Genomic DNA, 23,007 nt, shown 5'->3' on the forward strand with positions numbered 1-23,007 from the left:
AAAAAAAAATCAATAAAATATATTAAAGAGAGAGAGAGAGAGAGAGAGGAAGAGAGGAAGGAGGGAGAGAGAGAAAAATTATCTGAGAAAGACACATCGACAGGAGAAAGACACGTGTCCTTGACTGGGAATCAAACCCGAGACCCTTCCATCTGGGGGCCAACATTAACCACTGAGTAAACCGGCCAGGGCTGGGCTAATTTTGTTTTGTAGTTTATCCCTGGGAATCCAACTACTGTATTTTTTAAAAATATATTTTTATTTATTTCAGAGAGCGAGAGAGAGATAGAAACATCAATGATGAGAGAGAATAATTGATCGCTGCCTCTTGCATGATCTGTTCCTCAATGGGGATTGAGCCTGCAACCTGGACATGTGCCGTGACCAGGAATCAAACCATGACCTCCTGGTTCATAGGTTGATGCTCAACCACTGGAACCATGCCAGTCAGGCCCAACCACTGTTTTTTGAAAATTACTACCTTTTTTTAAGCCTCAACACGAGCATGTTTTATTGATTTTTTTTTTGAGAGAGAGAGAGACAGACAGACAGACAGACAGAGACAGACAGGCATGGATGTAAGAAAGCAACATCAGTCAGTTTACCTCCCATATGCACTCTGACCAGGGCTTGAACCTGCAACCTTTTGATGTATGGGTCAATGCTCAACCTACTGACCCACCGGCCAGGGCTCTCTCCACCATTTATAGCATTGTTTCTAGGAGAGTGAACCTGGGTGTTGTATAGAGTTAATTTAGATAAAAGTGTTGAATCCATCTGTGTGGTTTTAGAGAACCCTTGTAGTTGTAAATAAACAAAGGCATATTGCTATGCCATGTATACTATTTTGACAGCAGAGATTACAGGTCTTTCCAGTGAGTAAGAGATTATTAGTATTTTTTTAAATATATAAGAAACCATAGCAGAATGTTGACATTGAAAGTTTCTTCTAAAAACTGTTACCAGTCCTAGGAAAGATTATGGATGACTTTATTGAGCATTTGTATTTTCTGTACTGCCTAAATGCTAAGTGTTTAGGAATCCAGTGAACTTTACCTTTTTCATTTTGTGAACACAGTCCCAAGATCCGTTAAATAAAAGTAATGCCACCAAATGATACATGAAAGTCTAGCCCAGTTTACTCACTTCAAAGGGTTAGTTTATAGGAATATGTTATTAAATTCAGCACTAGGATAATTTGATTTACATTTTTTTTCTAGACAATTGGTTAAATGACAGTCATGGTTGTGAATTGGGGCTATTGAAGTTTATGAAGGAGCCCTTTATTTCAGTTCTTTTTTTGTTTTTGTTTGTTTTGGATTTTACCTGAGAAATAAAGGTCTCCATTGTAAACAGGAGACCAAAAGAATTAAGCTCAGTTTTCTTTTTTTAAAAAAAGATTGATTGATTGGAGACAGAGCGATATGTTCATGCATTTATTGGTTGATTCTTGAATCTGCCCTGACCAAGGGTTAAACTCACAACCTTGACTTATCAGGATGATGCTCTAACCAACTGAGCTACCTAGCAAGGGCAGTTTTCTTTCTTTTTTATTGTGATGAACACATTTATAAGATTTGTCATCTTAATCATTAAGTGTACAATTCAGTGACATTAGGTACAGTCACATTGTGCACCTATGACCTTTATCTTTTTATAGAACTCTTTATCTTGCAGAATTGAAACTCTACATACTACCAAATCATTTTGTGCATCCATGTGGCTCAGTTTTTATGTCCTTGGATCTGTAGTCCTTGGAAAGAGGACCCACTGACACTATAATACAATACACAAGGCACTTAAGTGTTTAGAAAATAATAGATAAAAGTAGCTGGGATTTGGTTTAATTTGTTTTCTTTAGTCTTCAAACACTAATTTAAAACTATATCTACCCTTGATCTTTGAACAATAGCAGCAGTATCTATATTAAGTATTTAATGTGAGGCTAGTTGGTTCCTCTGTTACCATTTCCTTGTAATGTTTTAATCAGTACTGGTAAACTAATATACAAAAGGGGCTTTTGTCATTTGTCAAGCTTTTTACAAATGCAAGAGGTTAATTTGAAATTGTATTTTAATCTAGCTCTGTGGAGCCAACATGATATGACAATTGATTTTTTTTGTAGGTTTTTTTGTTGTTTTTTAGGACAATTGTTTATTTTTGAGTTTTATTTTGAAATATTCTTGAAATTGAATCTTTTGAACTAGTTAGGAAAACCCCTGACTCTTTGGGCTTATTTCCTTTATTTGTAAAATGAGATATTCACTATAAAGTTCCTTTTAGTTCTGATTTGAAAGCCTTTATTTTAAGTGAGAGGAGGGGTTATTGGTCTTGACAAAATTTTTAAACGGAGGCGATAACATTTACTTACTTTACTCTTGTTGTATGTAGATCATGGAAGAGAAGTGGTTGCTGTGTGTGTTGCTCGTCCTTGGAACTGCTGTCATTCAGGCTCACGAGGGCCATGATGATGACGTGATTGATATTGAGGATGACCTGGATGATGTCATTGAAGAGGTAGAAGACTCAAAATCGAAACCAGAGGCCAGCACTCCTCCATCTCCAAAGGTGTGAAGTGGTCTTTGAATCTTTGTTTTACCTCTTGAGATAATCAAAGGGTGAAGGTTGATTGGATATTTTTCAAAGGAAAAGCTAATCTATTAAAGTACTTGCTGATCTCTCTGGCATCCTTTGCGATATCAAATAATATAGATTGAATTCAAGGGCTAGCTAAGATAGGAGAGTTTTGTGGTTAAATAAAAGCAAATCAAGAGAATAAATCCTACTAAGAAAGGAATGTTGTTGAAAATTTCAATTCTTAATTTATTTTTATATTTGACACTTATTTTATATTTGTAGGTTACCTACAAAGCTCCAGTTCCAACAGGGGAAGTGTATTTTGCTGATTCCTTTGACAGAGGAACTCTGTCTGGGTAAGTGTTTCCTAGGGGGGGAGATCAGGTAACATGTAAGTGGAATACTGAATTCCTTCCTTCCTTCCTTATTTATTTATTTATTTATTTATTTATTTATTTATTTATTTATTTATGTTATTTTCCTCAACTGAGGATATGCTTTTTATTGACTTTAGAAAAAGAGCAACAGAGAGACAGCAAAGTGAGAGAGAGAAAAAATCGGTTGCCTCCCATATTCCCCCTGACCCAGGACCACATCTGCAACCCAGTTATGTGCCCTGACTGGGAAACACACACCACCTTTCGGTGTATGGGACGATGCTCCATCCAACTGAGCCACACAGGTCAGGGCTAGTGGATTCCTTTTAGAATAGCATCTTATATAGTGAAATTGTGATAATTATTTTATATCTATGGGGTTCACGCCCATTTAGGAAAATAGTCTTTTAAAACATGCAGTAATCGCTTCCATTTCTCTCTCCTCCTCCACCATATACATATACTGTATAGTTTACAATATATTTTTATTGATTTCAGAGAAGAAGAGAGAGAGGAAGAGAGAAAGATCAATGATGAGAGAAAATCATTGATCAGTTGCCTCCTGCACGCCCCTCGCTGGGGACCGAGCCCGCAACCTGGGCATGTGCCCTAACCGGGAATCGAATTGTGACCTCCTGGTTCATAGGTCAATACTCAACCACTGAACCATGTCAGCTGGGTTCCACCCTATATTTTGTTCTTTGAGGAAAATTTTTTTCTCTTGAGTCTTAAAAAAAGTGGAATTATGTGACGGGTTTGATACTTTTTCTTACAGGTTTGTGAATTGAGCACAATATATTAACACTACTTATGTGACATTTAAAAGTAGAGTGGTGAGATATCAAGTTATACTATAAAGCCATCATAATCAAAACAGCCCGGTACTGGCACAAATATAGGCATATAGATCGTTGGAATAGAACTGAGACCCCAGAAATCAATCAGCCATTATGTTCAAGTAATATTTGACAAAGGAGGCAAGAGCATACAATGGAGTCAAGACGGTATCTTCAATAAATGGTGTTGGGAAAATTGGACAGATACTTGCAAAAAAAATGAAACTAGACCACCAACTTAAAAGTAGAGTGGTTAAGTAGGCTAGAAAGAGCTGGCTAGATCCTGCTTTTGCTATTTGGACCTTAATTTGGGGGTTTGTCTTAATTACAGGTGGATTTTATCCAAAGCCAAGAAAGATGACACTGATGATGAAATTGCCAAATATGATGGTGAGAGTTCATTTGACTTGAATATAATAGCAGATTGAAGTTTGAAGCATTTCCGTGATTCCCTTAAGAATAGTTTAAGCTGGGGGGTGGGAGCAGCTGGTGAGGGGTCAATGAGGGAAAAAGGAGACATATGTAATACTTTAAACAATAAGGAATTTAAATTTAAAAAAACTAGTTTAAAAGGAGTATGTTCACATTTTAAGATTTTTTTTTCCTTACAAACTGTGCTGTATTTATGTGTTCCATTATAGTTAAAGGGTTAGACCTGTTTGTTGTACACCATAAAATGGGAAGGGAATTTAGCATCTATGGTGTTGTGTGTTGGAAATGGCAGGTCTTTTTTAAGCATATGCTATAGGTTTTAAAAAAACATACCCTAATATGTGTGTGTAATATTAATAGGCCAGCTTTCATAGGTAAATGGAATATGTCTGTATGATAGACTTGCACAACTTTGAGTTTTGTTTTCTACCATTTAAAGGACCTTCAAAGGTACAGTTAAGGAGTGGAACTTTTCTGTGTGTTTTGTAGGAAAATGGGAGGTAGATGAAATGAAGGAAACAAAACTTCCAGGGGACAAAGGACTTGTATTGATGTCTCGGGCCAAGCATCATGCTATCTCTGCTAAACTGAACAAGCCCTTCCTGTTTGATACCAAGCCTCTCATTGTTCAGTAAGTGACACACTTCTTTGATAGAAGCTTTCTAGGATGGGTGATATCAGAAGACATAATTTTATAAAACTATTACTCTACATTAAAAAATTATGAGAATTATATGTTATAATAGGGATTTTTTAGTGCATTTAGGCATCTTGTAATGTTATTTTCCTGCCCAATAAATTATTTGGAAAGAAACTGGCTATTCTTTCTCCTAATAGCAAATGAACTTCTGGAATTTGCAAAAAGTATTTATGGGGAATCTGCATTAAGCTTTTATTTTATTTTACTTATTAATTTTGGAGGACTGGGAAGCCATTCAAAGCAATAGAAGATGGAATCTTTCCGAAAGACAAACATATGACCTATGATTAAACATGAGACCAAGATGGGGAAAAGGGTAATGAAGAAATTTGATATTTCAAAATGCCATATGATTTTCTGCTTTTCTCTCTGAAATTAGGTATGAGGTTAATTTCCAAAATGGAATAGAATGTGGTGGTGCCTATGTGAAGCTGCTTTCCAAAACCCCGGAACTAAACTTGGTAAGTACTTCCTATTTCTTTATATAGCCACCCATAATTATCTTTCAGGATTTGAAATGTGAAAACTGTTCTTATTCCTGATTTCTGTTCTGTGTAATTTTTTTTAACAAATGTATTTCTTTGTTTTATGAAAGAAGCAGTAACTATCTAGATATGTACATTGCTTTGTTTTTTAAGCACTTCCATAATGTTCTCATGTAAAATTTCCTAATAATTTCTGTTATCCCTTTTCACTGGTATCTATATGAACCTCATAAACCAATCGGCTTTTTTTTCTTTTTTAAAAATTTTTCTAATACAGTTTTCATTATTATTTTATTAGTTTCAGGTGTACAGCATAGTGGTTAGACATTTATGATTTACGAGGTGAATTCTTCACACCCCCTATAAGTCTAGTACCCACCTGACACCATATGTAGTTATTACAGTATTATTGCCTATATTCCCTATGCTGTACTTTACATGCCTATGGCTGTTTTTGTAACTACCAATTTTACTTAATCCCTTTACCTTTTTCACCCAGCTCCTCAAACCCCCTCCCATCTGGCAACCATTCGTTTGTTTCTGTATCAATGATTCGGTTTCTGTATTGTTCATTTTTGTTCTTTAGGTTCCACCTGTAAGTGACATTATGATATCGTCTTTATCTGACTTAATGTCACTTGGCTTCTAGGTCTATCCATGCTGTCACAGAATCAGCTTTTCTTTTAATGTGAAACTAATTTATTTGGGATTTTATAAAAAGAAATATCATATTTTTGAAAAGTTGCTTTGAATACTTTGATTTACTTAAAATCCATTTTTGTTTCTGAAGGATCAGTTCCATGACAAGACTCCTTATACAATCATGTTTGGTCCAGATAAATGTGGAGAGGACTATAAATTGCACTTCATCTTCCGCCACAAAAACCCCAAAACGGGTGAATATGAAGAAAAGCACGCTAAGAGACCAGATGCAGATCTGAAGACCTATTTTACTGATAAGAAAACACATCTTTATACATTAAGTAAGAAAAACCAATAGTTTGGGGTTTATGGCACTACAGATTTATTATTCATTTAATGTAAAGATAGTACATCTAGAGAAGACCTAAGCCTGCAAATAAGAGTCTCTACTGACTTAATATCTTGGTAGTGAAATGAACTTAGTGTCTCAGCACAAAAAGGAGCTTCTCGCCCAGCCGGCATGGCTCAGTAGTTGAGCATCAACCTTTGAACCAGGAGGTCATCCCCGAGTTGCAGGCTCGATCCACAGTAAAGGGTGTACAGGAGGCAGTCGATCAATTATTCATCATTGATGTTTCTATCTCTCCCTCTCCCTTCCTCTCTGAAATCAATTTAAAAAAATATTAAAAGCAAACAAGACAAAAAAGGAAGAAAAAAAATTAAGCTTCTCTTCCATAATTTGAATTGAGAATTAGGGTTTAAGTCATTTTGAAAATAAGCTTTTATGTTTCAGAAGGAGCTTCTTTGCTGATGCCCTCATTTCCACCCTTTGTATATTTTCTTGTTGATAAATTGTTAAGCAATAAAACATATAATAGAAATATGTGCATGGTGTTTTCAAATTATCTTTTAGTTGACGTTTGCTTGGGTACTCCCAACACCTGAACAATTGAATTTAATCATTTGGACATTAGAATAGAATTTTTATTTTAATGAAGCTTTTCCCCTAGTTTGAAATTACATATACACATGCCTCTTTTCTTAAAGAATACAATAACCTTTTTTCTTCATAACAATAGTAATACATATTTGGTATAGAAATTCAGAAGATAGAAATAAACATAAAGAAGATTTTTAGAATTATCTGAAATAACAACGTTGTGATATGTATTAACCATTTGTGAATAAATACATGTATGTGTATAATAAGTAGAGATGTAATTTTTTATTGAAAGATAAATATCCTGTATTGTACTTGGTCTCTTCACAAAAGTGCACGAATCTTTCCAGGAGACTACATATCATTGATAACAGTGCTAATTTAATTATCCTTGAGAAAGGCGACCTAGTACACCATTGTCTTCCATAGTATTCTGGATGTGCTGTGAGCCAGTCAGTTGCCAATTAGACTTGTAGGTGTGAGATACAGGCTTTAGCGTAATCACACTTGGATTTAAAATTTTATGGATTTAAAATTGTGGTTTTTTATTTCCCATTGGACCCCCAAAATACAACCATGAATAGACATATGATTTAATAAATAAAAGGTTTTTGTAATTTGAAATTTTGTTAACATAGATGGTGGTAATACCAACTCAAAAAATGAGGAAATGGACCTTTACTAGGGGTGGTTATAATAAGTAAACTCGTTTGCCTATTGACTGGTGTGTAACCATTTGTGTCAGACCAATTGCATTAGTTTATGTACCTTTGGTTTTTTTGTTGTTAGGTTTTGTTTTGTTTTTGTCTCTGATTTTTGATGTTTTAAAAAATATATATATTTTATTGATTTTTTTACAGAGAGGAAGGGAGAGGGATAGAGAGTTAGAAACATCGATGAGAGAGAAACATCTATCAGCTGCCTCCTGCACACTCCCTACTGGGGATGTGCCCGCAACCAAGGTACATGCCCTTGACCAGAATTGAACCTGGGACCCTTGAGTCCGCAGGCCGACGCTCTATCCACTGAGTCAGACCGGTTAGGGCTGATTTTTGATGTTTTTAATGTCTGTAAATGAAGTCTTTGGTATTTAAAATTTTATCTATGATCTGTTTTAATTCCTAAAAATCTGAGGAACTAGCTTTTATGATTTAGAAGAGGATTAACTTGCTCAGGAGGGCCCCCAAGATCTTGTTCTGACTTTGTTGCCTGAGGTCTTCATGTTTCTGTTTTCTGTTATAAATATGATCTTTTGTGGTATGTAAAGAGAGCTTGAGAATGAGTGGTTAATTAACTTTTTAAAATTGCATTTAATTTCTTTTTTTTAGTCTTGAATCCAGATAATAGTTTTGAAATACTAGTGGACCAAACTCTTGTCAACAGTGGAAATCTACTAAATGACATGACTCCTCCTGTAAATCCTTCCCGGGAAATTGAGGACCCAGAAGACCGGAAACCTGAGGATTGGGATGAAAGACCAAAAATACCAGATCCTGATGCTGTCAAACCAGATGACTGGTGAGCCTTTGAGTGCAATGGAGTGTTTTGTGTATTCCATGTGGCTTGAACAAATGAATGTTTAGATATCTGATAATTTTAATAGTCTATGATGCAATTCAAATGGTAGGAAAAACATAGACAAAAGGGGGCTGAAAGAGGGGCCATACAGATCATCTGGATTGCCTGTCACCATTTTACAAACCACAAAATGCTGAAATCAATGTGTTTGCTTGTGCTGACGTGGTTGCTTTATGGCATAACCTCAGTTCTCTTGGCCTGGCCTTTCACATGCTTCTGTGAGTTCACATTGAAAGCTTGAGTCCTTAGATTTTAAATTTTAATTGGAAAATTAATATTTTTCCTATTTAAATAAAACTCAAGAGATCATGCTTTGTGTTGGGCAGTGGAATACAAAGCCACAAGGACATGAGCTCTCACACAGCTCCAGTTGAGCTTTTATGTCCCATAAGGAGCTTCTTTGCTGATGCCCTCATTTCCACCCTTTGTATATTTTCTTGTTGATAAAATGTTAAGCAATAAAACATATAATAGAAATATATGCATGGTGTTTTCAAATTATCTCTTGATAATTTGAAGTTGGCATGCATCTGGTGAATGGTCTAATAGTAGGTGTTACTTGGTGACCAGAGCATCGAGTATAAATCAGGGTGGTTTCTTGGAGCAGTGCCAATCAAATTAAGATTTGAAGGTGGGGTGAGAGTTAACTAAGTGGTAAAGAAGGAAAATGGTATTAAAGTAGCACATTGTGTGTAGAAGTATAGCCGCAGGAGTGAGCTCAATATGTATGGCCTTTAGGGTACAAACTGGAGGGTGATGAGAAATGAAAACTGGCTTTTGGAAATGTCAAAAAGTACGTAAAGAGAAATAATAAAACTGTCCTCCCATTTGTAAAACTATCTCCTTAAGCTTAGCAGTGAAATTTTAGTTGATGTTTTTCCTCCCTTAAATTAAGGTACGGGTTCCTGAACTTTGATGCTGCACTAGTGTAAATGCCAAGTTTCCTTGTGTATTTGGTGAACATTAGACATGGACCCAGCCTTGCTGTTCAGTAATATTCCTTAACTGGCTGTTTCATTTTGGAGCAGAGGGTGTGAATGCTCTGCTTATAAGGGTCAGCTGAATGTTGTACAAACTCAGGTTCTCACACGATTTAAAACTAGCATACTTCAAAAATAATCATATGGCCAAGGATAAAATGATGTCTTCACTTACCAACTAGAGTCGCACCATTTTTCATCAACTGTACAAAAGTTGGTACTTCTTTTTTAAAAATATTTTTTATATGGTTTCATTGGTTTCAGAGAGAGGAAGGGAGAGGGAGAGAGAAACAATCAATGATGCGAGAGAATCATTGATTGGCTGCTTCCTGCAATCCCCACCCTCTCACCAGGGATTGAGCCCAAAACCTTGGCAGTGCCCTGACCAGGAATGGAACCTGGGACGCTTCAGTCTGCCAGCTGACTCTCTCTCCACTGAGCCAAATTGGCTAGGGCTGGGTTGTCTTTTTATTATTGAGTTGTAAGAGTTCTTGATATGTTTTGGAGACTAGGCCCTTATGAGATATACTAGAGGCCTGGTGCGTGAAATTCCTGCACGGGGTGGGGGCGGGGTGTCCCTGAGCCCAGCCTGCACCCTCTCCAATCTGGATCCCTTGGGGGATGTCTGACTGCCGGTCGGACATCTCTCTCACAATCCGGAACTGCTGGCTCCTAACCACTACCCTGCCTGCCAGCCTGATTGCCCCCTAACCGCTCCCCTGCCAGCCTGATTGATGCCTAACTGCTCCCCTGCTGGCCTGATCACCCCCAACTGCCTTCCTCTGCTGGCCTGATTGCCCCCAACTCCCTCCCCTGCTGGCCTGAACTCGCCCTTAACTGCCCTCTGTAGGCCTGATGGCCCCCAACTGCCCTCCCCTGCCAGCCCAGTTGCCCCCAACTGTCCTCACCTGCCAGCCATCTTGTGGTGACCATCTTGTGACGACATGAGGGCGGCCGTCTATGGCGGCCATCTTGTGACAACATCGCATGACGTCACCTGGGCTTTTATTATACAGGACTAGGGGCCCGGTGCACGAAATTCGTGCACTGGGTGTGTGTGGTGGTGGTGGGGGGGAGTGTCCCTCAGCCCAGCCTGCCCCCTCTCACATACTGGGAGCCCTCAGGCATTGACCCCCATCACCCTCCAATCGCAGGATCGGCCCCTTGCCCAGGCCTGACGCCTCTGGCCCAGGCGTCAGGCCTGGGCAGGGGACCCCCAGACCCCTCCGATTGCTGGCTCTGCCCCTTGCCCAGGCCTGATGCCTCGGCCAGAGGCGTCGACCCCCATCACCCTCCGATCACCTGATCGGCCCCTTGCCCAGGCCTGACGCCTCCACCAGAGGTGTCAGGCTTGGACAGGGGACCCCCATCTCCCCCCGATCACTGGCTCTGACCCCCGCCCAGGCCTGAGGCCTCTGGCCCAGGAATCATGCCTGGGCAGGGGACCCCCATCTCCCTCTGATCACTTGCTCCACCCCCTGCCCAAGCCTGACGCCTCCACCAGAGGTGTCAGGCTTGGACAGGGGACCCCCATCTCCCCCCGATCACTGGCTCTGACCCCCGCCCAGGCCTGAGGCCTCTGGCCCGGGAATCATGCCTGGGCAGGGGACCCCCATCTCCCTCTGATCACTTGCTCCACCCCCTGCCCAAGCCTGACGCCTCTGACCCAGGCTTCAGGCCTGGGCAAGGGGACCATCATATCCCTCGAATCCCCGGCTCTGCCCCCGACCCAGGCCTGATGCCTCGGCCAGAGGAGTTGACCCTCATCACCCTCCGATCACCAATCACCGGATCGGCCCCTTGACCAGGCCTGAGGCCTCTGGCAGAGGTGTCAGGCCTGGGCAGGGGACTCCCAGCTCCCCGTGATCTCCCGCTCTGCCCCTGCCCAGGCATAACACCTCTGGCCGAGGCATTAGGCCTGGGCAGGGGACCCCCAGCTCCCCGCGGTTGCAGGCTCTGCCCCTGCCCAGGCCTAACGCCTCTGGCCTAGGCGTCCAGCCCGGGCAGCAGGGACCAGCAGTGGCAGCGGGGGGCGCCGCGATCGTGGGCTCCGCTTTAGGCCCAGGCAAGGGACCCCTAGCTCCCGGGACTGCCAGCTTTGACTGTGCCCAGCTCCCATCGCTGGCTCCACCCCTACTTTCTGCTATCACTGACCAGGGCAGCAAAGGCGCCTGATTCTCCGATCATGGCTGGGGGGCAGGGCAAAGGCGGCCCCAGGGCCGCCTTTGCCCTGCCCCCCAGCGCTTAGCTCCCCCCTGGGTTTGCGATCACTGTCAGTGGCAGGGGGCTTCTTCCTGCTTTCCCTTTCGCCTCCCTGCATTGTGCCTACATATGCAAATTAGCCGCCATCTTAGTTGGCAGTTAACTGCCATCTTAGTTGGCAGTTGATTTGCATATAGCCCTGATTAGCCAATGAAAAGGGTAGCGCCGTACGCCAATTACCATTTTTCTCTTTTTTAGTGTAGATGATTTGCATATAATTTTTAGGAAGAATTTTGAGTTTTGAGATTTTGAGATTAAGTAAGATCTAAATATTTTTAGATTGCCCTGCTTCAGATTCACAAAGGGGACCACATTGTGATTCTCTGGCCATTGTTGTCATAATTGGCTTTTTCTTATTTATTTAAGGGATGAAGATGCCCCTGCTAAAATTCCTGATGAAGAAGCCACAAAGCCTGATGGCTGGTTAGATGATGAGCCTGAATATGTAGCTGATCCAGATGCGGAAAAGCCAGAGGATTGGTAAAAGTTTCAGTTAACTTTTTAATTACCTGCTTTTTAAGAAAATAAATTTTTATTGATTTTAAAGAGGAAGAGAGAGAAACATCAATGATGAGAGTGAATAATTGATTGACTGCCTCCTACATCCCCCCTACTGGGGATTGGCCCGAAACCCAGGTATGTGTTCTGACCTGGAATGGAATCGGTGACCTCTTGATTCATGGGTTGACACTCAAACACTGAGCCACACAAACCGGGCTAATTGCCTGCTTTTTTATTGAAGTAAAAGCTTATACATGAAGCTAGCTGAGTGCCCAAACTTAAGTGCAGAGCTCAACAGATTTTATTTATTTATTTATTTATTGTTAATCCTCACCAGAGGATTTTTTATTTTTAATGGAACGCTTCACGAATTTGCGTGTCATCCTTGTGCAGGGGCCATGCTAATCTTCTCTGTATCATTCCAATTTTAGCATGTATGCTGCTGAAACGAGCACAGAGGATATTTTTTCCAATGCTTTTCAGAGAGTGGAAGGGAGGGAGGGACAGGGAGAAAGAGAAACATTAATGTGAGAGACACATCGATTGGATTCTCCACAACACAATTCAGGTACATGCCCTTGACCAGGAATTGAACCCACAGCCCTTGGGTGCTGGGGCTGATGCTCTAACCACTGAGAAACACAAGGCAGGGTGATTTAATTATTTTGTGTGTCTCTTTTTAATGCACCTCTCATGAGAAACTAGTTACTAGAAATGCAGAAACAGCATGGTGCTCTATAGGATGACACTGAAAGCATTCCTACAGGATTTCAGGGGTCTCCTGGAATGGCAATTCATAGTCCTACATCACAGAACCCATTTGTAACTGGTTTATTTCTCCACAGGGATGAAGATATGGATGGAGAATGGGAAGCTCCTCAGATTGCCAACCCTAAGTGTGAGTCGGCCCCTGGATGTGGTGTCTGGCAAAGACCTATGATTGATAACCCCAATTATAAGGGCAAATGGAAGCCCCCCATGATTGACAACCCTAACTACCAGGTGTGTATCTCTCTCTGGTGTTCTGTTTTGTTTTTTATTTATTTATTTTTTAGATACATTTTTATTGATTTCAGAGAGGAAGGGAGAGAGAGAGCTAGAAACATCAATGATGAGAGAGAATTATTGCTTGGCTGCCTTCTGCATGCCCTCCACTGGGAATCAAGCCTGCAACCTGGACATGTGCCCTTGACCGGAACCCTTCAGTCCGCAGGCCGACACTATCCACTGAGCCAAACCAGCTAGGGCTATTTTGTTTTGTTTAAATCCCTACCTGAGAATATGTTTCACTGCTTTTAGGGGGAATGGGAGGGAGAAGAGAGAAACATTGATTGGTTGCCTATTGTACTCGCCCCTACCGGGAATTGAATTGGCAAACTTTCACTCCAACCAACTGAGCCACACCATCCAGGGCGAAGTGTGTGCCTTTTAATGTGCTTCATTGATCTGGTTGTGTTCAGATGGAAGTTTTGTCTGTAGTGAGGCTGCTGGGTTGATCACTATTTTCAAGCGATTGAATTACAAAGTAAACTTCATTAATTGAGAGAGAACTTAATATGTTCAATGTTGAAAAGATAAACCTAGAAACTAAAGAAGCTTTCATAATTGCTTTGTACTTTTGTTTAAAAACAAAGAAAAGACAAATGGAAAACTTGCAATTTGAGTACCCTGCTATCATGTGGCAGGGGTGCTGCAGCCACAGGGTACAGAGTGGCAACCTGTGATTTTTAGAGAGAGTGGAAGGGAGAAAGAGAGACTGAGAGACATCGTTTGGTTGCCTCCCGCATGCACCCTCCTAATCAGGGATAGGGATCAAGCCTGCAACCGAGGTCCGTGCCCTTGACTGGAATTGAACCTGGGACTCTTCAGTGTGAGAGCTGACAATATCCACTGAGCCAAACCGGCTAGGGCTTAAATGTTTTTTGTTTTTGTTTTTTTAAGATATATTTTATTGATTTTAAAGAGGAAGGGAAAGGGAGAGAGAGAGAGAAACATCAATGATGAGAGAGAATCATTGATTGACTGCCTCCTGCACGCCCCCCATTGGGGATCGAGCCTGCAACCCAGGCATGTGCCCTTGGCCGGAATCGAACCCGGGACCCTTCAGTCCGCAGACCAAAGCTCTATCCATTGAGCCAAACCAGCTAGGGCTTAAATGTTTTTTTAATCGTGCAGTCAAACAATCAAATTAGTTAAAAGTTGCCCTTTAAAAAAACTGCACTTTGGCTGTTTTTTTTGATGGCCATTTGGATGGATTGCCTTTTTTTTTTTTTTTTTTTTTTTTAATCCTTGATGCAGTAGTCATCCTTGTGCATGTCTGAGTGTACGTAGCAACTATTTCTCTAGGTAGTTACTAAGAAGTGAAATTGCTGGTTGAAGATCATTTAAATTTCATTTTATTTTATTTTGTATATATATTTTTATTGATTTCAGAGAGGAAGGGAGAGAGAGAAACATCAATGATGAGAGGGTATCATTGATTAGCTGCCTCCTGCATACCTCCTACTGGGGATTGAGCCTGCAACCTGGACTTGTGCCCTGACCTGACCAGGAATGGAACCATCACCTCCTGGTTCATAGTTCGATGCTCAACCATTAAGCCATGCCGGCTGGGTAATCATTTACATTTTAAATCACCACTGAAGAAATCTGTACCGATATAGGCTCCCACTCCTACTAGCAAACTAATGGAGGCTTTTGGAATGTGCCAGGCACAGCGAGGTATTGGTCTAGATGAAGGTCATGGATATTAGAAATTGAAAGTAGTTGATGTTCAGATATCTTAGAGGCAGAGTGTAAAACATCAGTAGCATTTATTGTCTTCTTCCTGTTACTCAGTTAAGTTTCACAAATTCAGTAGTTAGCTTCATTTATCATGCGAAATTCATCTTAATTTTTATTTAGGTTCATCATAAATTTGTGTTGATCATTGTCTGAAATGATTTTTAAAAATATTTTTCTCTAGGGAATCTGGAAACCCCAGAAAATACCAAATCCAGATTTCTTTGAAGATCTGGAACCTTTTAAAATGACTCCTTTTAGTGCTATTGGTTTGGAACTGTGGTCCATGACCTCGGACATTTTTTTTGACAACTTTATCATTTGTGGCGATCGAAGAGTAGTTGATGATTGGGCCAGTGATGGATGGGGTCTGAAGAAAGCTGCCGACGGGGCTGCCGAGGTTTGTACTTGCTTGTTCCTTGGCATTTATATCTGCAATTGCTACTTTTGTAAAAACCTATCATCTATGGTTTATCGTCCCTTATTTGGGAATATTGTTATAAAAAGTGGTTGTATGCCTACTGAAGACAAAATACTGGGGTGTTGGACATGATTGCTTTAGTCTCATGCAAGTGGCTTTAGAATCTTTAAGTGTAAGGTGATTTCTTTATTTAAAATGTATTTAACAAAATTGCCATTCGGGGTATATTTTAATGCACTCTTAAATGTTGAATCTTGATTTACCCAATATGTGGAATTTTCAAACAATTGGTCATATGGCTGAGGTATAAATTGGAGAGCCAGAGGCACTAAGATGAAGAAATTATTCATTCACTGGTTCCTGAAATTAAGTCTTTTGCTGATGATTAAAAGCCAGCTTTTAAACCTGTGAAAGGGAAATCACCTTGATGATATGGAAAACAAGAAAATTGAGGATTTTCTCCTATTTCCTTTTTTTTTGCTATATGAACATCTTGGCTTGAACCTTGGTGGAGCCTGAGTAGTACCATGTAGTCATTGAACAGTGGAACAGTGCTCACTATATTTGGTGTCAGAAGCTAGAACTTGACATCAGTCATGTCTTGTTTTTCAGCCAGGTGTAGTGGGGCAGATGCTGGAGGCAGCCGAAGAGCGTCCATGGCTCTGGGTGGTCTATGTTTTGACTGTAGCACTGCCTGTGTTCCTTGTAATCCTCTTCTGCTGTTCTGGCAAGGTATGAGTATTGGTTTGGTTTGGTTTTGAGACATTTTTAGAAAGAACTCTTATGATATTAAAAAATAAGATATATTGCCTGAGGCTTTCTTTCTAGCAGCTCAGTTGTGACCGGATCACATTTGGTGTTGACTTCTGAACCCTTATTCACTACTCTTGGCGGCCATGTATTGTACTCAGATGGGAGTAGCATTTGTAGCCCCTTCATTTCTAGTAGTATTTAAACTACTTTCCTTAATATTTGTCAGCAGCTTTCTAGGGCAGGAAGGAAAACAACAAAAAACTTAGATATAAATCTGGCCATTTGGGCATAAACTAGCTTTTCCTCTTGGCAGAGCTGTTTCTATTCATAAACTTTATAATTCTCGTTACCAGGTTCCTCCCTTAGCATCCCTAACCCCTTTGACCTCCCTCTACACACAAATACATGTAGGGTAAACAGCCTGTTTTTCTTATTCAACCTTTGTTACATGCAGTCAAAAATAAAATTTTGCTTAGGCTCTACTTCTACTAGATGAGGATGATGCTTTACCTTGCATTCAAGATGTTCTGTAATCTGACCCCCAGAGTGCCTTTTCCAGCTTTGTCCCCACCACTCTTCTGCCACTGTGCCTCAGTCACTGTGACTGTTTAAACTTGCCTGGGTCTACCTGACCCCTTTGTTTGTACTGTTCCTTTTCTCTTGAAACCCCACACATTCTCACCCAAGAAAAAACTTTCAGGACAGGAAGTATATCTTACTCATTTCCATATATCTCTCCTAGTATACAGCCTGGTACAGAACTTTGCTCTTTAGGCATTTAATAATTATATGATAACGTACTACATAAAATGTGAACAAAATGGTTGTACTGTCGGGAAATATTTCAGAAACAGTCCAGTCCTGTGGAGTACAAGAAGACTGATGCTCCTCAGCCAGATGTGAAGGAAGAAGAAGAGAAGGAAGAAGAAAGGGACAAGGGAGATGAGGAAGAAGGTGAAGAGAAACTTGGTAAGAAGTAGACCCCAAAATATCTGCTTTCACCCAAGACTCTAAGATGTTCAAACCCTTATAAACAAGTTACTGTAAAGATTGTTTTAGACAATTAATGCTAATTATCTAATTACCCAAAACAGTTGTAAGGTTTGCTGAGTTGTTTAACTTCTGTTTTAGAAGAGAAGCAAAAAAGCGATGCTGAAGAAGATGGTGACACTGTCAGTCAAGAGGGCGAAGATAGGAAATCTAAAGCAGAGGTAACAGGAAGGGGGAATATGTTTTGTATTTTAAGCACCTAAGTTGAAAGTACATTTAAGTAGAGGGAATATTTTCATAAGGTAATTTTCAGTGGTCATGGCTGTAAAAATTCTGTTAAAGCCAATTTTATAAAAGTGAAATTCTTAGAAATACAGGTCAGCATGCTATAACTTCAAATTATATCTGAATCTCAGAAGTGTTTTTCTGTGCTGAAAATGGTTTTGGAATAAGCAGAGTTGTAGGAGAAAACTAATAAAATGATTTCTGAGATGGCAACTGTAGGTTATTATCTTAGTCTATCTCTTCATCCACCTCCCCTAATTGTGCCCTTAAAAAATATTTCTTGCACAAATCCCGTGTGTTGTAAAATTTCTGTCCCAGTTGCTCACAGATTCATTTATTTATTCAATAAGTAGTTTTGGAGTGCTCATTATATGCCAGGCATCGTCAGTGAACAAGACAGACAAAGATAACCTACCTTTGGGGAGCTTAATTTCTAGTGGGAGGAAACAGACAATTATCAGTAGACATGATAAGGAAGTACCTGAATGAATGTTAGAAAGTGATGGGCCATGAAAAAGAAAAGTACAATAGGAAAGGCTATCAGAAGTGCTGACGGCGGGGTGGGATGCAGTGTTAAAGATGGTAGGCCTCGGAGAGGTGACGTTTGAGTGAAGACTTGACAGATATGGGTAGCCATTGTAGGTTTTGGGACTAAGTAGGTCTGATCACACTCGCTGCAGTGTTTTCTACAGACAAGTAGAATCAAGGAGACTTGGATAGGAGGCTGCTGTGCGAATCAGGTTAGATACGGTGGTCCTGAGTAGGGTGAAATGATAGGAAAGGAGGATGTGGGCTTCTGGAGCTGGGTTGGATGTGAGGTCTGAGGGAAAGAGAATAAGCCACACCTTTTCTACCAAGGTCCCTTTCCAAAGCACTTCTCTATTTCATGATGTTTCTTTCTGGAAAACTCTACCCAGTGTCCATTTCCAGCTCCCACTATTCTGCCCTCCCCTTGATAAAGATCAATGCTGTTTATGTTTTCAGTTTCTTGACTAAAATGTAGAGTTCTTTCAGGTAAGGTTCAGTCTCACATCCTTTTTTTTGTTGTTTTTAACATATTTTCATTGATTTTAAAGAGGAAGGGAGAGAGAGAGATAGAAACATCAATGATGAAAATCATTGATCAGCTGCCTCCTGAATGCCCTACACTGAGGATCGAGCCTGCAACCTGGGCATGTGCCTAGGCGGGAATCGAACCATGACCTCATAGGTGTGGTATGTTCAACCACTGAGCCACACCATCCGGGCTCACATACTTTTATATTCCCCAAGCTTTCTTACACAGTAAGAGAAGTCCAATAGAATAGGAAGAGTACCAGGCTATTGTCTTGAGTGTCACATGGGACCTGGCTTGGGTAGTCTTCAGTCCCCATAAAGTCCATTTTTCTCAGTCTCAAAGTGGGGCTAATGTGTCCATAGGCCAGTAAATTATTTAGGATTAATCAGGATGACATGTGAAAGCATGGTGTCTGGTCTTTTTAAAAGAAGATGTTTGTGGGTTAGATTGAGAAAAGTGCATTTTCGTGGAAAGAAAACAAGAAAGACGGTATTAAAACACAGTCTCACCATCTCTAAGACAGTTGGTTTTTGGTACATTTTCTTCAAATCATTTTTTTCTTCATATTTTACCCGTAGATGGGTTACCCTCAGCTTGGTAGATCTTGAAAATTTGGCGAATTTTTACTTTTCATAATATGCTAATTATAATGAATTTCTTGTTGTTGTTTTTTTCAACCAATAGGAGGATGACATTTTGAACAAATCACCAAGAAACAGAAAGCTAAGAAGAGAGTAAAATTATCTTAAGAACTTGATATGTGATTTCCTCTCCCTCCCCTTCCTCTGCAAGTGTGGTCCTAGGAGAGAACCTGGCACATCTTAGGTTGAGACTCAGAAAGCCTCCAGATGTCACCTTCAACAAGTTTCAGTCAAACACTAGCCCGTGTAATTTTAAATATCTAGCAGTAAATGCAATTGTGACAAAAAGGACCGTTTCTGTAGAAAGAAAGCATTTAACAATGGTTGTGAATTGTAACATGAAGCAACTAATTTGTATTTTTTTTTTGTTCTGTTTTTAAACGTCTTTGTTTTTTTAATAGAGTAATAGAATTTTGCCAGTCTTTAAAATCTTGGCTTAATTTAATATATTGATGTGTCCATGCAGAAATAACACCAACTTTTAGAAATTCTAGGGGGATGAACTGCAGTTTTTAGAACCAATTTTGTTTGAGTTTGGTATTACAAAGCATTCAAGTGTCTCTGTCCCTTAAAATTGATAATCATGTTTAAAGTGCAGTTATTTGTCATTATAATCTTGTATTGCTTACTTCCATTCCTCCTAAAGAAATTGAGGAGAGGGATTGAATGGAAGCCCAAATTTATACAAAGGTTCTGTTTAATTGTATTAAAAATGGACATATAAAAAGAAAAAAAGACTTTTCACTCGATGTTGGTTAGACCATAAAGTGTGTGTGTGTTCTGTTGTGCTTGGAACAGCTCAGTTCACAGACAGGTTTAAGTTAGTGGAGGAGGTGGTATAGTGTGGCATTTGGGCCTTTATCCTCTGCACACCCGTGTCTGGGCTGCAGTCTTCTTGAACAGGTGGCTTTTTTAAGGACTGCTACCAGGACATGTGCGCTCCAGAGAGAACCTGGTGTTTTCATCCCATATTCCATTCTGTGGACACTGTTTCCCTCCCTGTTTCCCGGAGTCCTAGCTTTCTCCTCTGCTTGCCTTTTCTTCACAGCGCCTTGCTGTCCGTTGCTGAAAATGATGATGAGCTCTGCATAGTGTTAAGCTTTATTGTGATTGTGTATGTTTCTTCCTTTTTTAAGCAGGCCTGCACCTTTCCAGGGTCAAGTACAGGATAGAATGCTATCTTTTATTTTTTTTAATCCATTTCTCTTACTCTGTGTAAAGACTAGAAGTCTATCCAGATGTGAGCCAATTCAGAATTGACTGTAATTGAACACAGGCTAAAAAGTACTGATGGGAGGAGTGACATAGAGCATGAGTTATCCAATTTTTGTAGCTGCTAAACCTTTTAAGTTATCATTTGCAGTTCATGTAAGAGTTGTGTCTTAAATTACATGATAAAGCAGTCCTGTTAAAAATAATTATTATTTTTTTTTAGTATGTGGATTGTAGAATATTTTAATAAGTGATGTTAGGTTTGTTTTTTCATATGGAATGCAGATGGGTGCTATCAGAGCCTCTCCCCCATCACAGTGTAATAACCTCACTATTACACCACACTGAAGTATATTCAAAATTAGATGTTCTTTTAGCTTTATTCTTTCTTCAGAGCTGTTTCAAATATACCGATGATACTGTTCCTTGCACTGAATATATAAACACTCCAGAGTGTTTATATTGGGGAGATTTTGGGGAGGAAGTATATTTGTAAAAGATGAAGGCTGTATCTGTTTATTTTGTTTATCTCAATTTTTTACCAGTTCACTGAAATTCTTATGAGGGTGGGATGCATTTTTCTTGCTGTTCAGTGCTTTATTCTTTTCATCTGGTGTTCTGTGGTCACAGTGACCTTAGCTATGTAGCACACTTTCCCAAATGTATTGAGCGCGAATAAACAGTTACTTGGCAAGACCTGAAAATATGTCTGCAGATTTCTCCTTTGAAGCAAATGTGTGGGGTCATGGCATTTCCAGAAGTCTGCCTTCACTCTCCGTTACTATTTCATGCCTCACAGTTTCTTCTGGCTGAGCTGTGGAATGACAAGTGTAAATCAGTAGAGTGTTCATTTGCCTTTCCAGGGTTATTTAGCAGTTTGATCAAAACAAGTCATTTCTTGGTTCTCCTTTTCACTCTCTTGAAGTTGCAACCTCCTGATTAAATGTCTGACACATTAATGAATGTCCAGCTGCAGTTCTTAGCTCTTTGAGAGGCACTTGCATTGTGATTTCACATGCTGGCTACCCGTCCCATTGCTGTAAGATGCCCACTCCATCAGATGTGTTCCCCAGTTTCTCTTGTTCACAAAATACTTCCCACTTTTCTCAAATTGTCACATTACTCAATGGTATTAAAGCCCTGTGTTAAGCATCTGCTTTTGACTGAACTTCATAGTAACCTTTAATTCACGTGTTTTGCTGTTTCAAAGTGAGTTAATTGTCCTTTAATTGGCCACTGTTTGCTATTAAGCAGAAACTACTATGAACAGTGGGATATATAGTCTCGCCCCTTGGTATTCACGGGGATTAGTTCCAGGACTTACCCATGAATACCAAAGTTTGAGGATGCTCAAGTCTCTTATGTAAAATGGCATACATAGCATTTGCATATAACCTGCACACATCTTCCCTATACTTCAGATTACTTAGACCTAACACAATGTAAATGCTATTTAAATAGTTGTTCAACTATGTTGTTTAGGAAATAATGACAAGAAAAAGTCTGTATATGTTCAGTACAGATGCAACCTGCAGCCATCAGAGGCCTATTTACATAGCACACATCAGCAACAATGAAACGTTTTTCTAGATATTTTTCTTCCTTGGTGGTTGGTTGAATTTGAGGATGGGAACCCTCTGAAACTGAAAGCCAACTGTACTTTGTCACCATGAGGTGACAGTCAACTCCATGGAGATTCTGGCTCCTTTCCCGCTGGATTAGAATCCAGTAGTTTCTGTTGTGGCATCGGGATAACAGCTCAGAAATGGAGTAGTAATTTATAGTCTTTTAAGATTTATGGGAATGAATGAGTTCTTAAATGTTTCATGTTTACATTATTTCAGGGAGGTTTTTGAAAATTAGGTCAATTTTTTTTAAACGTGCTATTTGGCTTTTGGACTGCTTACTGAAGAGAAATAGACATAGTGCTTCTATTTTTCCTATTAGAAACTAAATATTTAATCCTGGTGTAAAATTTCTATGTTTAAAGACTGGTGAAAAACAGGACCGACCACATTATGGCATTCATGAGCACCTTTGCCTTGGCGGGCCGCTTGTATCTTTTTACTGCATTTGTATAAAAACAAATACTATTTGAATAAGGATTCATTTTTTCTTATTTTAAAATAAAATATTTTTGTGGGTCCTAGTGAAAAGTTACTGTAACAGCTGCTTTGAGCTGTTGATGGTGCCTCTCAACCTGCAGCTTCCTGGCACCTTCTATTTAACTTGTTAGCAATTAAGGTTCCTAGTGCCTCTTGGCCCAACACAAGACTATCTAGTTTCACTGCCGACTCGCTGGTCCCGGAGTTTCTCCTCGTCTCCCTGTCCCTTTGCCTGCCGGTTGTAACACTAGAGCATAATCGCCTTTGGTTGGATATTGAGTGGCTCGATTTTACCTAACAGACCATCTTTTTAAATGTAATCCGGTTTTGACTGTAATGCCATCCTTTGCGGTTCTAGTCCCCACTGCGAGACTCTCCCCACACCTCTTCCTTATGCGAGCTGGGCTTTTTCTGGGTAAGTAGTAACAACTTGAAACTTACTCAAATTTTGA

At 39.9% G+C, this 23,007-nt stretch overlaps 1 protein-coding gene and 1 non-coding gene across 2 annotated transcripts in view; one reads left to right on the plus strand and one right to left on the minus strand.

Annotated features, from left to right (window-relative positions):
• Window positions 1–21,154, plus strand: part of CANX (calnexin) — a 32,147-nt gene extending 10,993 nt beyond the window's left edge. Inside the window, exons 2-15 of the mRNA XM_036312520.1 lie at window positions 2,392–2,568; window positions 2,860–2,933; window positions 4,122–4,180; window positions 4,712–4,853; window positions 5,302–5,383; window positions 6,198–6,390; window positions 8,318–8,507; window positions 12,176–12,289; window positions 13,156–13,312; window positions 15,276–15,491; window positions 16,125–16,244; window positions 17,114–17,234; window positions 17,397–17,476; window positions 19,282–21,154. Coding sequence (XP_036168413.1) covers window positions 2,395–2,568; window positions 2,860–2,933; window positions 4,122–4,180; window positions 4,712–4,853; window positions 5,302–5,383; window positions 6,198–6,390; window positions 8,318–8,507; window positions 12,176–12,289; window positions 13,156–13,312; window positions 15,276–15,491; window positions 16,125–16,244; window positions 17,114–17,234; window positions 17,397–17,476; window positions 19,282–19,335 — 1,776 coding nt within the window. The 5' untranslated portion in view covers window positions 2,392–2,394 and the 3' untranslated portion in view covers window positions 19,336–21,154. The remainder of the gene's footprint in view (window positions 1–2,391; window positions 2,569–2,859; window positions 2,934–4,121; window positions 4,181–4,711; window positions 4,854–5,301; window positions 5,384–6,197; window positions 6,391–8,317; window positions 8,508–12,175; window positions 12,290–13,155; window positions 13,313–15,275; window positions 15,492–16,124; window positions 16,245–17,113; window positions 17,235–17,396; window positions 17,477–19,281) is intronic.
• LOC118659382 lies at window positions 12,659–12,765 on the minus strand. The gene has a single exon (XR_004968518.1). It is a non-coding gene; the product is annotated as a U6 spliceosomal RNA (small nuclear RNA).
• Window positions 21,155–23,007: the final 1,853 nt, after the last annotated feature.

This window comes from Myotis myotis, unplaced genomic scaffold (assembly GCF_014108235.1).
Source record: "Myotis myotis isolate mMyoMyo1 unplaced genomic scaffold, mMyoMyo1.p scaffold_m19_p_6, whole genome shotgun sequence".
NCBI lineage: Eukaryota > Metazoa > Chordata > Mammalia > Chiroptera > Vespertilionidae > Myotis > Myotis myotis.